We start from the raw sequence: 14341 nt of genomic DNA, 5'->3' as shown, positions 1-14341 counted from the left end.
CACTTACATTCCTTACAATTTCTCATCAATCAAGACCATCCTGCCAACATGCAGCTCACTTCTACCCTCCTTCTCCCATTGCTGGCTGTTCCAGCGTTTGCTGTCCCAACTTTCTCCTGGCCGCCCTGGCCCTTCAACAACCATGGTGGATGCCTTTCGCTGTCCACCGCCGAGACGATCGTCGGCTACTACGCAGCCGTGATCGCGCACAACAGCACATCGTTGGGCAATGCCACGCAGACCGCCTACGCCATCACCGTCCCCAACTACACGGAGTACTCCGACTCTGCCAGCGAGCAGGTCGGCGCCCCAGTACGTGACTTGACCTTGTGACTGTATTTACAACCTCCTCTGATTAACATCGACGCCAGCTCAATGTGCCCATCACTACAAGTCAAGCCGTCTTCGCCGCTGAGTCCCAGTCGAACCCCCCAGCCGACTTCACCACCCTCGGCGTCTACACGGTCGAATGCAACAAGATCCTCTGGCGCTGGGTCCAATACGGCGACGGTGGCAATGCCTCCGCGATCCCCGTCAAGGGCTTCCATCTCTTCGAACTCAACTACCAAAACCTCCTTGAGTTGACCTACTTTGAATTCAACGGCTTGGCGGCTGCAATTGACACTCACGAGTTTGGCTGCCATTCTTGAGTCAGTCGCCTTGTAGTCGGCGGTGGTCCACGGAGGATGTTGTTCCTTCGTTCGAAGGATCGTACATAACGGGTCAATCAACGCAATTCCATTTACCATCTCCACTTGTCCGCTCTTGTCATACGACAATGCTTCTGCGTAAATCGGACTCGGCACTTTCTGCCGCATGTTTTAGACTTTCGGTCGGCCGTTTGCATCTCAGATGGATGGCGTCGATCATCTGCCTCGGAGATATTATTTAGAATCGAGTCTTTTTTAAGGTTGGCAACGGTCGTAAGGCTCCCTCAAGTTTCCACAAGGCTAATCCAACCTACCGAACATCACGAAGCCCCTTTCTAAATTGCTTGTCTTGGCGAATCAATCATGGATCGGATTTGTAACAGCGCAGAGTTACTGTCCGTTGCGAGACAAATGTAATTTCCACAGAGATGGCACCAACGAACCATATCGATCTATTGGAATTGACGTAGAGTGCCCTCTCCTTCGAAGCGGTCTCGCGATAAAGTTCCCGATGGCGGCCCCGGCTTGTGCACAAAGCGGTGCTATCCTGCCCTTCAACACACCAAAGGTTTCGTTCGTATCGCAAGGAATGCATCAGTCAAGCCCTTGTAGTGTGCGATTCCCGCCAGCACCACGAAAGTGTGAAGCAACTGGTGACTTGCTCCTAAGAAATCGGATCGATACGGATATCGGCACTCCGGAAACTGAGGCCGATTAGCAGACACATTCTGTGGAGAGCATGCAAAGAACTCACCGTAGTAGCGTAGAAGGCTGCTCCAATGAAATTGAGAGCGGCCATGAGGATCATCCATCTGAGTGCCAACCGCTCGCGCTGAATCGCGAACCCATCGAGGTAAATGCCGTGGAGCATAAACACCAGTCCGAACAACCCGAGGCTACTGTACATCAATGTTCGGTACGCTCGGAACCTTGACCCAATGAACTCTGGGTACAGAGTGAAAGCTATGCAACCGCTCGCACTTGCGGATACCTGAGACATTTGTCAGTGGCCGTCAATGCAGTAGTGAGTACGCCACTCACCAAAAACCAATGCATGGAGCGTAGCGTCGGATGACAGACGAACGCGAAATGAATTGAGGCTATGCTTGCGCTCCACATGAGTATGACGATACCGCAGTAATCAAGCCTGTTGGCGATCTTGGAGACTCTCGGATTGAGATTCGAGATTACATGGAAGCTGGGTCGAAGGATGTTAGCATTGACATCTCCAATCTTGGGTCTATGGCACGCACCTCGAGGAACAGGCAAAGCACACGGCAACTCCAAAGAAGTAGACAAAGAACATGGTCTTGTCGATCGGCTGGGCACCATCGACCTTGCTGTATAGCCTGGTGTAGAAATGCAATGGGAACACCGCAAAGAGAGCACAGCCGAAAGTGTGCGTGTGGATGTTGACTGTTCTGGGAGTCAGAGATGCGAACGGCAAACACACGGCCTCTCGACTCACCAGTCTCGTCATGCCATTGCAGCATGCTCTACACCGACAACAGGAACGAATTCGACGTTGGCCTAGCTCATCAGCAATGTTTTCGCTGTCATGGCTGCAGCCATACCTGTAGCCTGTGAGGATGCATTCGTTGTCCCTGCATCAGGCATGTTCAGCAAACGGGCGCAGTCGAGAGAGCTTTGAAGGGATCACCTCTGCCATGCCGCTACAAGTTTGTCAGCGGCATTACAGCGTACATTTTACTCTTCACGACTCACGTATCTCGTCGTAACGTAAACCTGCGCGCACTGTCATTCTCAGCAGGCGTGGCACCTGCTTAACAGGCGCTTACAGGATCGCGTGGTGTCTCGGCTGGGGAGGCACCGATTGGTTCGAGGCTTTGGGGACAAAGTCAAAAATAACCACACTCCAAACGTCGTCTTTCTTCAGACGAAACTCAGCGCCTCTCGGCTCCATCCCGGGCGTCTTCATCCGCAGCCAAAGCGACGCTTGGATGCGCACGGATATGGACATACTCCACGCATCGCAGCGACTGGTATAGATTGAAGGCATGCTGTGGACCGGAAACAGCAGCGTGAATCCGTGCCAGACTGGGTGAATCAAATATGTTTGTCGGCCTCTCTCTTTATCAGTCGAACCCTTTTCTGCATTTCCCTCCCTTGTTTGTGTGTCTTCGGTCTTTACATTGTGAGTCTCTCATTTGTGTGTACTCTACATTCCTTTTGCGAGCATCTACCGGCGCAATCTGTTGTTTCGATCCTTTTCTTGGCGCTCGTTCATGTCTAGACTAGATGAGCAGCGGGGCCAGCCATGGGTGCCGTTGGCTGGCACTGGTCCCCGGCCAAAACCAAGCAGAATCGACACTTCATCCCATCAACATCGTGGCCGGTCGCCGCGCCAGATCTATCCCACGATCTCCCCGACAATCGCAGTTCCTTGCACTCGAGGGCTACCCTTACCTGGCAGCTCGCCTGGCCCAGCACCGCAACAGGATCGAAAATGGACGACAACCACGGCAAACTACCCCAGCGATATTGAGTGGCCATTGAAGAACAGACCACCTCCACTGAAACTACGGTCAGTGGTGTCGCCATCGGACCGCAGGATCCCAATTGGCATTGCGATCCCATCGGCAACGTTTGACCAGCGCAGGGACACTTTCAGGTCTGCTGCTTCCCACCCTCACTCTTCTACTAGCGTACAAACCAACTATGCTACGGATGCACGCACTCCAACCATCGTTATCACTCCTGCCGACGAGCAATTCGAGCAAGCCTTCAATGCTTCCCCGATCGACTTCCGACAGCCTACCGACTACCGGCCTCGCTCAAGCGTATACTCAAGGACTTCGCAACATTGGTCACGATCACATCGACACGACAATGCACCTCCAGTGCCGGCTCTGCCTCCATACGCCACAGGAGATACGCTGCCTCGCCCAACAATGAGGAACGATCGAGTGTTGTCGATCAACACCACATTCGAGGAAGACGCCGTACCCCCGTCACCTCACCCCGAATCCTCAGTTCTGACCCCTCGTCATAGTAGAGGATGGTGGAATATCGTCATGTCTCCGTTCTCAGCATTATCAACAACCAGCTCAATCTTTCCCCGCTCACCCTTGCTGTCCAGCCAGGGTGATGAGGGGAGGTCTTTACTAGCCGCTGCTGGTGGGATGGGTAGCATTACTACTCCAACGGTTAGCCACAGCGAAGGCTACGATCCTCAGCTTCGATCAGCGCCTTTGATCACAACACCTGCACGAAACTGGTTGTCTTCAAAGTTACGAACGCCGAAAAGATCGGCCACAGCTCCAGGGGCGCTGGACCGGGGGAATACCACGGCAGTCAACATCTATCGCACTCCCAGCCACGGCGAAGCCGCAATGTATTACGATCCCGCGCAGCAGTTCTCCAGTCCTGCATCGTTGCGAATGCACGAGAAACCGGACAAAGGTTATAGCGCGAGTGCGCCGAAATGCTGGAATCCTCTTGACGGCGGATCTCTTGATACTGGACGCTCACAACCGAGACGAACAACTCCATCAATGGCCAGAGCGCTGCTTCTGGGAATGCCGTCAGAACGGTCTTTCTCCACTTCAAACAACAGATCGGCACCAAAAGACAGCTTCTCAAACCATGACCTCAACCCTGAAGATTTCAATCTTACCACAGAGACTCCAACAAAGCTGGAGTATCCTGGCGATGATGATGACCCTGCAGAGGAGGATGTGCCACATCAAGCACCAGCTCCAGTGGCTGGGACAGTCCGCAGGGCACCGCCGTTATACGCTCCGCCTATGATCAAGGACTCGAAAGATGTTGACACTGGCGTTCATACGGCTTCGCAGAGTCGCGACATGGCTATGGCTCCTGCAGAGCCCACTACAGGACACCAATCTGGCGAAGTTCATTCCTTTGATGCCGACGACAATATCACAAGGGCGCTCGACGAAAAGGACGATGGCACGGAGCAAGGACTCGTCGCTCGCCCGTGGCATCGATGGACAATCTGGCTCGTTTCGGGGCTTGGGCTACTTCTATTGATTGTAGCAGTGATACTGTTGGCTGTGTTTTTGAACGCACATCGTCCGCAAACCCCTGTCGAAGCACAGTGGCTGAATCTGACCGCATTCCCACCGATACCCACCGGAGTCACGACGGTGGTGGTAAGTTTGCTCTAACTCTTCTCATGGCTGGCCGCGATGCTAACATTGCTCCAGTCTGCCAAAGCCGTCAAGGTCGTCGATGGCTGTGTCGCACCGTCTTCACTATGGAGCTGTGCTGCCGGTCCCGCGACAGATACCAGCACCACTGGCTCATCTAACCCAAACTTCAGATTTCTGATTCGATTTCGCAATGGAACCTTGTCTAATACAACTATGCTGGAGCCCATCAACAGCTCTGCGCCCTCGAATTTGTCGGATCTGTCAACGAACTCCAACACAATCCTCAGGAGAGGCCTTTTGGGTGGCTCAATCTATGCATCCTCCCCTGCTCCACCATCCACCAGCGACCAAATTTTCTTAGGCCGGACAACAGATCACAACAGTCCACCCTACAATGGCGAACAGACGCCCTTCTACATCTCTCTGCTGGATCCGATCCCGCTTCCCTTGACTGACAGATCAGACCGTCGCAAACGCGACTTTCATTTCCCCTTGCCGCCCCCATCCGACTACCCTCATAGTCATGCAACAGCAACGACCACGAACACAGCATCAGTATTCCCACTACCAAAAGCATCATCGCTGCCACAACCTGCCGTCATCAGCCACGGCGACCCACCAGACCTCTATCCTTTCGCATCATCTCAACCACTACGTCTGTTCAATCGTGGCCAACCATCAGAACACTACGGCTTCTACACGTATTTCGATCGCTCGCTCTACCTCTCATCATCCCCAATAGCCAACACCAGCAGCAACAACAACAGCCAATCCCCACCCGCACAAAACCTCACGGCCAACGTCCCTCAATCCCAAGCGAGAACACTCTGCACTTGGTCCGACACTCGCTTCCTCGTGCAAATCTGGACTCAAAGACCACCCGTCACGTCCTTGGCCTTCACCCCCAACGCCTCGAGCATCCCCGCTGCCAACTCCACGGCAAACGACTTGCAGACGCCCGGCTCCTTTCCTTACCCGGTGACCTTCACGCTGGATCGGCACGGGGGCACGGCGAGCGAGAAGAGCGTCTACTGTCGTGAGTTGGATGGCGAGGGAAAGGTGGTGGAAGACAGTGGGCGGTATGTGGATGAGAATCGAGCGTTTGGCGGTAGCATTGTCGATCCCGCGGTGGTGCCGTCGAGTAACAGCACCGATCTTCCACGCAGAAGCAACGGCGGCAATGGCATTGATGGAGGGACAGGGGGTTGCTTATGCCAATGGCAGAATTTCTCGTAATTGTAATACGCTCGCCGAAGATGTGGCCTTTCCAAGACACTGATCATATACTCATATCCTTGACATCGAAACCATACTTTTAGCACGCTTGCATGTGACTCCAGATCATGCTTGTTCGCTCAATTCCCTATGCAACTTGAATCTCCTGCGGAAACGCCATCCCCACCGGATGGTCCGGAGCGACCACATCATTGGTAGCTGTGATGAGCATCTCGTCATCTTGACCCTTCTCGCCCAACACTGCCTCGAGGACGTCTGCAATCTCGAAGGACTCAATGACTGCTCCGAATCTGCGCACGAAAAATCAGTCTCACTTCGTATGAATTTCCAGGGCAAGGCGCCACAAACCCATAGCATCGCACTCTCGGCGCCAGCGTCTTCTTCATGCGGGCAAAATCTTCTGCCGTCAGATCTCGAACCCTCGGATCGGTGTATATTTGCGTCCAGGCCATGATGGGCGTGATTTCGGAATCGTGGTTCAGCGGTAGGCGCGCACTCAGGTTAAGCAGTTTGGTGAGGTCGGGCATGCCCAGGTCTGGCATACCCCAGGGATGGGGCTCGTTGGGGTTTTCGAGGACGTGGGAGAGAGGGGGACAGGTGGCCATCATGACGTGGCCGGACATGTGGTCGTACTCTCGATCTGTGGAGTTTTCGGCGGGATGATGGACTGGGCTTGGAGTCAGTGTGGAACACGAGTGAGACAGACAGGCCAGACAAACATTGTTGCTCATCCGAATTGAAGGATCGCACCACCAGGTATTGCATATGCTCGAGGCATGGTCGTTCAAGTCTGCAAAGCGTAAGCGTCAGCTTCAACGTTCTGGATCCAGCGGGGAGCGCACCCGAACAGTTGAGCATTAGTGTGCTCTATCCTTTGATTCAATGTAAAGGAGGGGAGGGGTAGGGGGCGGGGATGTGCAGAGGTCTGCCCTGGGCGTCGTACGTCAAGACAAAGTCTATGCCAATCTGGTCATAGTCGAGATGATGGCTGGGAAGCTGCGCGGTGTTGGCACGGCCAATGTGTTGCTGATGCTGATGTTGATGTTGATGGTGCTGATGTTGTGCCATGGAAGTATCGGCGGGCAGCGGCGGCATCTGGTCATGCGACATGGGCAAGGGAGGGGCATTGGGCAGGTCGGAGGGGCTGTAGCCTCCGCTTTCCGAGACTTGCGCGTAACTGCCGGAGATGCTGCCGCTCGAGCTGGGATTGTAGCCGCTGTTGGACCGCTGGAACTTGACGGGAGTCTCGCCAAAGTCATACGAGATGCCGTGCTGGGCGAGAATGGCCTTGAGACGGGTGTTCTCCTCCATCACCCGGTCGCGCTCGCGGGTGGTGTCGGCGAAGATTTCCTTGAGACGGAGGACTTCTTGCTCAAGGGCTTTGATGTACATCTCCTTGCGTTCTCGGTGTGTCCTCTGCGCCTGTCGATTGAGCTCTTGCCGCCGCGTGAGCGCGGGTTTGCTGTCTGGTTTCGGGCCTCTTCGCTTCGGCGGTTGGCCATCTGGTGCTTGGTGTCAGGGTTGCGGTGGGGGGACGAGGGCGGTGATGAGCGGGATGTACCTTTGGTCTGCTTCTTCTCGCTGCTCAGGTTCTTCAACAGGGCTAGATTGCTGTCGGGGCTGATGTCGCCATTGCCCGAGCTGGCGGCTGAGGATGGGTGGGATCAGTACGGAGAGCAGGTCTTGCCATCGCCTTGGGAAGGCACTCACTGTCGGGATTGCCGGCAGACTGCATCTCGACGATCGAAAAGGATGGGCGAAAGGATGGGCGGTTGGGTGAAGGGCTGATGAATCTCACATGGGGCAATGGGATGGAACAAGCACGGCCAGAGCGATTGGGAAAGGGAAAGAGGCAATGAAGAGGAAGGTGAAGAGAGCAGGAAGGAAGCAATTGGCGAAGAGAGTGGAACAGGGCAGAAGGGAAGTGGAAGGCGGTGCACGTGTGGGAACCAAATGATGCTACGCTCGCGGTCGCACCTGCCCTGCAAGTCGAGCGATGTGGAATCAGCTCAGATTTCGCCCGCCTCGGACGAAGCCAAGATTCCAGGCCGGGCTGTGATCGGCTGCTGCTCGTGGGGAAGCACATGGTTGATTTGTCACGCCAGCCTGTGCACGCCAAACCGTTTCCGGAGTGTTCCATTTCCATTATCGGCAGGTGCGAGCTTGGTAGGTAGGTAGGCAAGTAGGCTACAGTACTGCACAGTGCAGAACCCTCCCACCGCTGACCGCGCCGGTCTACTGCTAATAGTCCAGCTCAGCAGTCCCCTGCCCGCCGTTTGCCGCATCCAGGTCCTCATACGACTTCAGGCTCCGCCCTTGCACCGCCTCCGTCGGACCCACGCCGAGCCCGCCTTCGCCCAGTCCGCCCGTCATCCCCGGAAACATCGGAACTCCGCCTCCAGATCTTCCCCCGCTCATCGACGGCACCCTCCGCTTATTCCCATCGTACTGCCCTGCTCCATACGGATGCATGCGCCCTCCCATTCCATTCATCGAGTTGCGCCCAGCACTCCGCATCGGTCCCACGCCGCTCGACACCCCCTGCATGCCAGCCATCATCATGCTCGGATTGAACCCGCCCATGCCCATTGCGCCGGGAAACATGCCTCCCATCGCACCCGGTCCCATGCCCGCCGCGCCAGGTAGACCCATGGGTATATGCTGATGAAGCTGGAAGCCGCGAGGCGTGCCCATTGCGTTGCTGCTCCCGAGAGGAAAGTGACCGTTGGAGTTGGCGTCGCTCCTGCTAGGAGCAATGTGTGCCGGGTCCAGCACATATCGATTCACCAGCTCCACGTCTGCCCGGATCTTCGCGTACCACTCCGCATGCCGCTTCTCCACGTGCTTGCGCCAGAACTCCACCCCTTTGAAGAGCTTCGTGCAATCGGGGGCCTTGCAGCGACACTTGCCGGCATCTTCTTGCTTGACGAACTGCTCGAAATGTTAGTCAATGTTCAGCCACCATCACAATACTGACACCACTCACCTTCTTCAACTCATCTTCCACGCCGTCTTCCACCGGCTGCCCACCCAGCTTCCGAAGATCAACATTCTCCGGCTCCAGCAGTTGCAGAATCTTCTCCTCAAACGTCTTGACCCAGTTGAAAGCGCGCTGCAGCTGTTGAGTGTTTTTGAACGTAGGCTTGAACTTGTCTTCCGCCTGTGCGGGCTCAGCATCTGCTTCCCCTTCCTCCATGACTGCGTCGAGACCGGCATCGCGCCCGTCCGTCTTGTTCGACGACTTGGCGAGCGGGAAAGCTTCGCCCTCGGCAGATGCCTGAGCGACTTCTTTGGCAGCACTGGTGAGAGAGCTGCGAGGCCGGCGAAGATGGCCACCGGGGCATTTGCGCTGCAGCTCGTGCACCGAGTCGGATTCAAAGACGCAGAAGAAGCAGAAGTTGTAGACGCGCCGGAGGTATTCCACGAGTAGGTCGAGCTTCTTCTTCTTGATCAACAACTCCTCGTCGTCGTCTTCCTCTTCATCAATCATGCCTTCGTCTTCCTCGCCGTCTTCACCATCCTCGTCCATGTTGGTATCTTTCGCAGACGCGGCCGCTGCGGGACGCAGGAGTCCGCGATCCGCCAGGTCTTGGACGCGCTCTTCCACCTTGGCCACGCCAAAGTAATCATCGCCGAGTTCGTTGTCGAGCTTACGCACCAACCTGGTGGCCAGGTCGAGGTCTCGGGCGATTCGCTGCGGCGCAGAGAACAAGTCCCAGAGCGCCTTCTTTCTCGGCGCATCCGGAGGTCGATGGACGCCGCAGTGGAGGGTGAAGTTGCCGCGGTCCGGATCATCAATCGTCTTCCCGTTGATCTTCTCCAATGCTTGGCCGGTGACAGAGGCTGCCTGGGCTGATGAGTCGATCTTCATCGCACTGCCATCGGCCTCGCCCTCTTCCCCATCTTCACGGCGACCATCCTCTTCGACGACGGCGTCGTCTTGCTGAGACTTGGGGTGCAGGATGATCCAGCCCATACGGTGGCATTTCTTCACCGGATTCGGATCGGAGAGAGATAGGTGATTGAAGCCTCCTTCTTGCTCGCCGAGGTGCTCTTTTGCAAAGGCCTCGAGCTTGTCGCGCGTGACGGTGGGAGCGACGGTCTTGATGAGTAAGGTTGGTTGCTGCGCGGCCGAGTCTCGGTTCTCGCCACCTTTCGATGGAACGAGGTCGCCCACGCCCAGCACCTCGGCGGCAGCCGTGGTCTCGCCCTCCTCTCGCTCCAGCACGCCACCTTGGCCGTTCGACTCGGACTTGTAGATGCCTTCAAGGGTAAAGTCGTCGAAGACACCATTGCTGAGATCTTGCTCCCATTGCGTGAAGAAGTCTTGACGATAATCCATCAGGCGTCGACGAAAGACATCGCGCACTTCTGGGACGTATCGCTCGCGAAACCAGTCTTCATTCTTGTGTAACCGGACAAACGTCTGAGCTTGTGTCTTCTGTAGCGTCTCCTTGTACTGATCATACGCCGCTTGGATGCGCGGTCTTTCGGCCTCTCGATCCTCGCGCGTCTCGCGCTCTCCCTTCACTCTTGGCGGAGGCTTACCCGATCTCTGCCGCTCCTTCTCGTCCTTGACGCGCTGCTCTGCGCGCCACCACTCGGCAAACCAAGTGAAACCGACTTGGAAGTCAAGCTTGAGGGGATCGGCCATGGGGTTGATGAGGAGCTGGGGCGGGGTCGGGTCCTGCATGCCAGGCACGTAGCGATCGATGGTGGGAGGTTGGGGAGAGGATCGGCGACGCTCACGGTGTGAGTCATCACGTCCTCGAGCGTTGTGGTAGTCGTCGCGCGGAAGACGGTCGGGCTGGTATCGATCTATCTGTGCGGGTGAGCGGGAACGTCTTCTGTTGCGCGTTCGATCTGGGAGACACATTGTTAGCCGGGGAGGTGGAGTGCTGCTGGAGTTTGCAGCGAATGTACCAGGAGAGCGGCGTCGGTCGCGATATGGATCTGCAGACCGGTACTCATCGCGATCACGACCTGCCGTGCGCTGCGCGCCATTCGGGGATCGGGGGTTGGAGTTGTAATCCATGTTGGAGTGGTTGGTGCTCCTCTGCACGCAACTGTGGCCGATCAGTGGCGATGTGAGAGACAAAATGTCGCCTCAAGGCGGCTGGAGGGAGCAGGGATGTTGGCGGCAAGGTGGAGGTGGTGAGAAGTGAGGTCTGTCGGCCATGGCGGCGCACGTTAGAGAAGGTTCGTCAAGTGAGGTGCGCACCCGATACGCGAAAGTTACGTGTGAAGAGGCGGGAAGGGAGTAGTAGATGAAGTAGAGGAATAAGGCGTCAAGCGCCTTTGTGAAGAGAAGAAGGGGGGATTGAAGATGGAGAATGAGGGTGCAGGGGGATGAGTGGAGGCTGCCGTGAGATGGGCAGTAAGGCAAGAGGATTGGGGAACGTACGAGGTAGAATGATGAGTAGAAGGTGTGATTGACGTTGCTGATGCTGCTGCTGGGCCAACTCTTCTGCAACGAGGGCAGAGGTTGGTACGCAGACAGTCGTGCAGGTGGAGGAGGAGAGGTCAATGAAGTCAGGCACGTTGTTGCCGATCCCCACGCGCTTCGCCCGCGCCAAGCTCTCGAGTTTGCCAAGGCGGGAGGGTGATCCGAGCGCTGCGAAATATCAACCCTAAGGGTTACAACTCTCTCTTTCACGACATGAATGGCATCTACCTTTCACTCCTGTGACTGTTCTTCTACAACCGACGCACGCAAAACTTCAGCATCCTCAAGTTCTCATCCGCGAGGCCCCTATCCGCAACTGGCACCAGGGTCAGAGTAGTCTCCACGTGCCACTTCACTCCCGTCTCCGCCCCAACCTCATCCCACAACTCTTGCCATGTCTGCCCATCATGCCGAAACATGTTGGAGTCGGGGTTTGTTCCATGTTCGTAGAGGCCAGGCTTGACGCTTCCGACTTGTCGCCCCAGCACCATACTCCCTGTTGTCGGCTTGAGCAGCCGTGTTACCAGCCGGGCAATGTCGAGTTGTTTCTTCCGACCGAACAAGTGGAAGAAGGCACCGGCGAAGATGACGGAGATTGTGCCGTTCAGTTGCGAGAGTTCACTGCTCTCGGAGAAGGCGTCGGCAGCAATGAACGTCGAGTGACATGTTTCCCGGTCGACAAATAGTTCATAACCCATGTCGAGAAACTCCGGCCTCAGATCTGTGCCATAAAGATTCTCCGAGGGCACTCCGTCGTAGATGAGCCGTCGCATTTCTTGTCCAAGTCCGCAGCCTAGGTCCAGGTATTTCTCGCCGTCGATGAGTCGCCTCACAATCTCTGAGTATTGCGGCATCGAGTGCTGGATGAGAGTGAGGAACCGCCATCCTCCGATGCACGGAAACGGCCAGACGTCTGTAACTTCGGTCAGGTATCCCTTCTCCCTGCCGTTCGAGATGCTCCCCGATCAATCAGTCAATGACAACGTACCCCATGCCCTCTCCCTCTGTTCAGATCGTCAGTGAGCATCGCACAGCCCATCGAGTTTCAACTTACGACTTTGTAGATGTGATCGTGAACACGTTCCGGCGGAATCTTACTATACTTCTCAAACACCTCTTGGATGGCCTCGGGGATGTTGGTCAGTTCTGGATTGTACCACTTGACCTCCTTCGACCGACTGCCGATCTCTTCCGTCCCGGTTGTGCTGGCACCGTCTCTCTTGGGGTCGGCCGTCGCCATCGAACCGGTGTTGATGGAGCACCTTGAATGTCGGACTGTACATACACCAAGCAGAGAACTTTATCAGTCCAAGCAGAGAACTTTAGTCGAAGCAAAAAATTGGAGGTTGATGATTCTTGCGAGTTCCTGGACTGAGGCCCGAATTCAAGCTGATGAGCTTCGGACTCATTCCCTCCCGAATAGGAAGGTGCGAACATTGATTGATTTGGCGTGCTTTTCAATCCATGACATCTATGCGTGCGGCTCTGGTGTTCCAATCGATATCTGGCGTAGTTTGAAGGCAGATATTCCCCTTGAATACTGTCTTGGGGAATTCTACGTCCAGACGATTACGCACAACAGCACAAAGTGGCGGCAGCATCTGTCCCACATTATCTACAGATCGACTTTTGCAAACTCATCACAGATCTCGACCAGTTTCCGGTGGGTGCCAGGCTCCTTTGTCTCATATTAGAAGGATATGACAGAAGATGGACGATGTGTACTTACCGAAGCCGCATGGCCTGCATCTGGTATCATATGCAATGTAGAGCGTGGAAGGCCGTTATGTAGCTCCCACGCCGTTCGTGCGGGACAACACACGTCGTATCTTCCCTGAACAATGCTGCCTATCATCGAACTACGTTAATGCGAATCGATCAGATCCTTGGGATAACGTGGACTTACAAGGTAGATGCGCAATCTTGGCCAGGTTCTCCGGTTTGAGTAGATGCCCTTCCTCGATGAAGCCGCCGTTGATCTCATAATGCGCCTCCAGCCTGGAGTGCTGCAATAACCAGACGTCACTCTTGCCCTGCAACAAGTCTCCTTCCGGCAGGAATAGTCCTCCAAGCGCAAGATCCCATCTATTCCAGACTCGTGCCGCTTCAAGCCTTGTATTGTAGTCTTCCGAGGTGAGTAGCTTGTAATATGCACTGAGAGGATCATGCCTTGCCGACGGGGGAAGATAATTGAGGTAGTTGTCGTAGTGCTCCGGGAAGACGCGAGCAACGCCGTCAGGACCACGAGAGAAGTCCATTTCGCTTTTGCGGATTGTGAAGATGCCTCTCAGAACCAACGACTGCACACGCTCGGGATGAGCCTGCGCATACAGAAGGGCAAGGGTGGAGCCCCAAGATCCACCGAATACCATGAACCATCTCTCGACCTTGCAATGCTTTCTCAAGGCTTCGATATCGGCGACGAGCAGTTGAGAGGTATTTTCTCGAAGTTCCGCCGCTGGGGTAGACTTGCCAGCTCCACGTTGATCGAACAAAACCACTCGATAGACGTTTGGATCGAAGAAGGCGGTATTTTGAGGCGACGTGCAGCCTCCCGGGCCGCCGTGAAGAAAGACTACCGGCTTCCCATCTGCTTTGCCATATTGCTCGTAGTAAATCTGGTGAATGTCGCTGACCTGCAAATGGCCCTTGTCCCAAGGGTCGGAGTGTTTATGAGGCATGTTGGAAGGGAGTCTTGTCGATCGAGTCTGTTCACGGTGCTGTCTTCATGCTGTGTATTTATTCGTTTGTTCCTGTACTGCTGGTGCGGTTTCACGTCTGTGCCCCACCCCCACATCTGTTTGCCTGATTAGGCAGGAAGCCAGCTCTCGTACTTCGCCTTCCCACATCACCACGTATCATCTTCGAACAAC

At 55.4% G+C, this 14341-nt stretch overlaps 7 protein-coding genes across 7 annotated transcripts; 2 read left to right on the top strand and 5 right to left on the bottom strand.

Annotated features, from left to right (window-relative positions):
* Nucleotides 1-48: 48 nt before the first annotated feature.
* On the top strand, nucleotides 49-650 carry BDY17DRAFT_326283 (uncharacterized protein; the record flags this gene model as incomplete). Its single annotated transcript, XM_033737488.1, has 2 exons — nucleotides 49-312; nucleotides 372-650. The coding sequence occupies 2 exons, from the start codon at nucleotides 49-51 to the stop codon at nucleotides 648-650; spliced, it is 543 nt and encodes a 180-aa protein (XP_033586945.1).
* A 243-nt stretch (nucleotides 651-893) lies between these two features.
* Nucleotides 894-2463, bottom strand: BDY17DRAFT_301635 (hemolysin-III related-domain-containing protein). The gene is made up of 6 exons (XM_033734276.1): nucleotides 2376-2463; nucleotides 2119-2323; nucleotides 1904-2066; nucleotides 1692-1848; nucleotides 1405-1641; nucleotides 894-1354 (listed from the first exon to the last, which is right to left on the bottom strand). The coding sequence occupies exons 2-6, from the start codon at nucleotides 2141-2143 to the stop codon at nucleotides 1205-1207; spliced, it is 732 nt and encodes a 243-aa protein (XP_033586944.1). The 5' UTR covers nucleotides 2144-2323; nucleotides 2376-2463; the 3' UTR covers nucleotides 894-1204.
* Nucleotides 2464-2763: 300 nt separating this feature from the next.
* BDY17DRAFT_191534 (uncharacterized protein) lies at nucleotides 2764-6158 on the top strand. Its single transcript, XM_033730011.1, has 2 exons — nucleotides 2764-4786; nucleotides 4841-6158. The coding sequence occupies exons 1-2, from the start codon at nucleotides 2897-2899 to the stop codon at nucleotides 6020-6022; spliced, it is 3072 nt and encodes a 1023-aa protein (XP_033586943.1). The 5' UTR covers nucleotides 2764-2896; the 3' UTR covers nucleotides 6023-6158.
* Nucleotides 5994-8037, bottom strand: BDY17DRAFT_301620 (uncharacterized protein). The gene is made up of 6 exons (XM_033734275.1): nucleotides 7733-8037; nucleotides 7584-7670; nucleotides 6966-7524; nucleotides 6742-6812; nucleotides 6371-6689; nucleotides 5994-6312 (listed from the first exon to the last, which is right to left on the bottom strand). Exons 1-6 carry the CDS (start codon nucleotides 7755-7757, stop codon nucleotides 6150-6152), a joined length of 1224 nt encoding a protein of 407 aa, XP_033586942.1. The 5' UTR covers nucleotides 7758-8037; the 3' UTR covers nucleotides 5994-6149.
* Nucleotides 8038-8263: 226 nt separating this feature from the next.
* BDY17DRAFT_326279 (uncharacterized protein) lies at nucleotides 8264-11057 on the bottom strand (the record flags this gene model as incomplete). Its single annotated transcript, XM_033737487.1, has 3 exons — nucleotides 8264-8953; nucleotides 9009-10885; nucleotides 10946-11057. The coding sequence occupies 3 exons, from the start codon at nucleotides 11055-11057 to the stop codon at nucleotides 8264-8266; spliced, it is 2679 nt and encodes an 892-aa protein (XP_033586941.1).
* Nucleotides 11058-11574: 517 nt separating this feature from the next.
* BDY17DRAFT_301612 (uncharacterized protein) lies at nucleotides 11575-12821 on the bottom strand. Its single transcript, XM_033734274.1, has 3 exons — nucleotides 12523-12821; nucleotides 12457-12472; nucleotides 11575-12381 (listed from the first exon to the last, which is right to left on the bottom strand). Exons 1-3 carry the CDS (start codon nucleotides 12706-12708, stop codon nucleotides 11720-11722), a joined length of 864 nt encoding a protein of 287 aa, XP_033586940.1. The 5' UTR covers nucleotides 12709-12821; the 3' UTR covers nucleotides 11575-11719.
* Nucleotides 12822-14202, bottom strand: BDY17DRAFT_284153 (Alpha/Beta hydrolase protein). The gene is made up of 3 exons (XM_033732089.1): nucleotides 13375-14202; nucleotides 13198-13316; nucleotides 12822-13146 (listed from the first exon to the last, which is right to left on the bottom strand). Exons 1-3 carry the CDS (start codon nucleotides 14147-14149, stop codon nucleotides 13084-13086), a joined length of 957 nt encoding a protein of 318 aa, XP_033586939.1. The 5' UTR covers nucleotides 14150-14202; the 3' UTR covers nucleotides 12822-13083.
* Nucleotides 14203-14341: the final 139 nt, after the last annotated feature.

The sequence above is a fragment of the Neohortaea acidophila genome (genome assembly GCF_010093505.1).
Source record: "Neohortaea acidophila strain CBS 113389 unplaced genomic scaffold BDY17scaffold_9, whole genome shotgun sequence".
In the NCBI taxonomy this organism is placed as follows: domain Eukaryota; kingdom Fungi; phylum Ascomycota; class Dothideomycetes; order Mycosphaerellales; family Teratosphaeriaceae; genus Neohortaea; species Neohortaea acidophila.
Note: the sequence above shows the minus strand (reverse complement) of the source record. Positions and strands in the feature narration are given on the sequence as shown.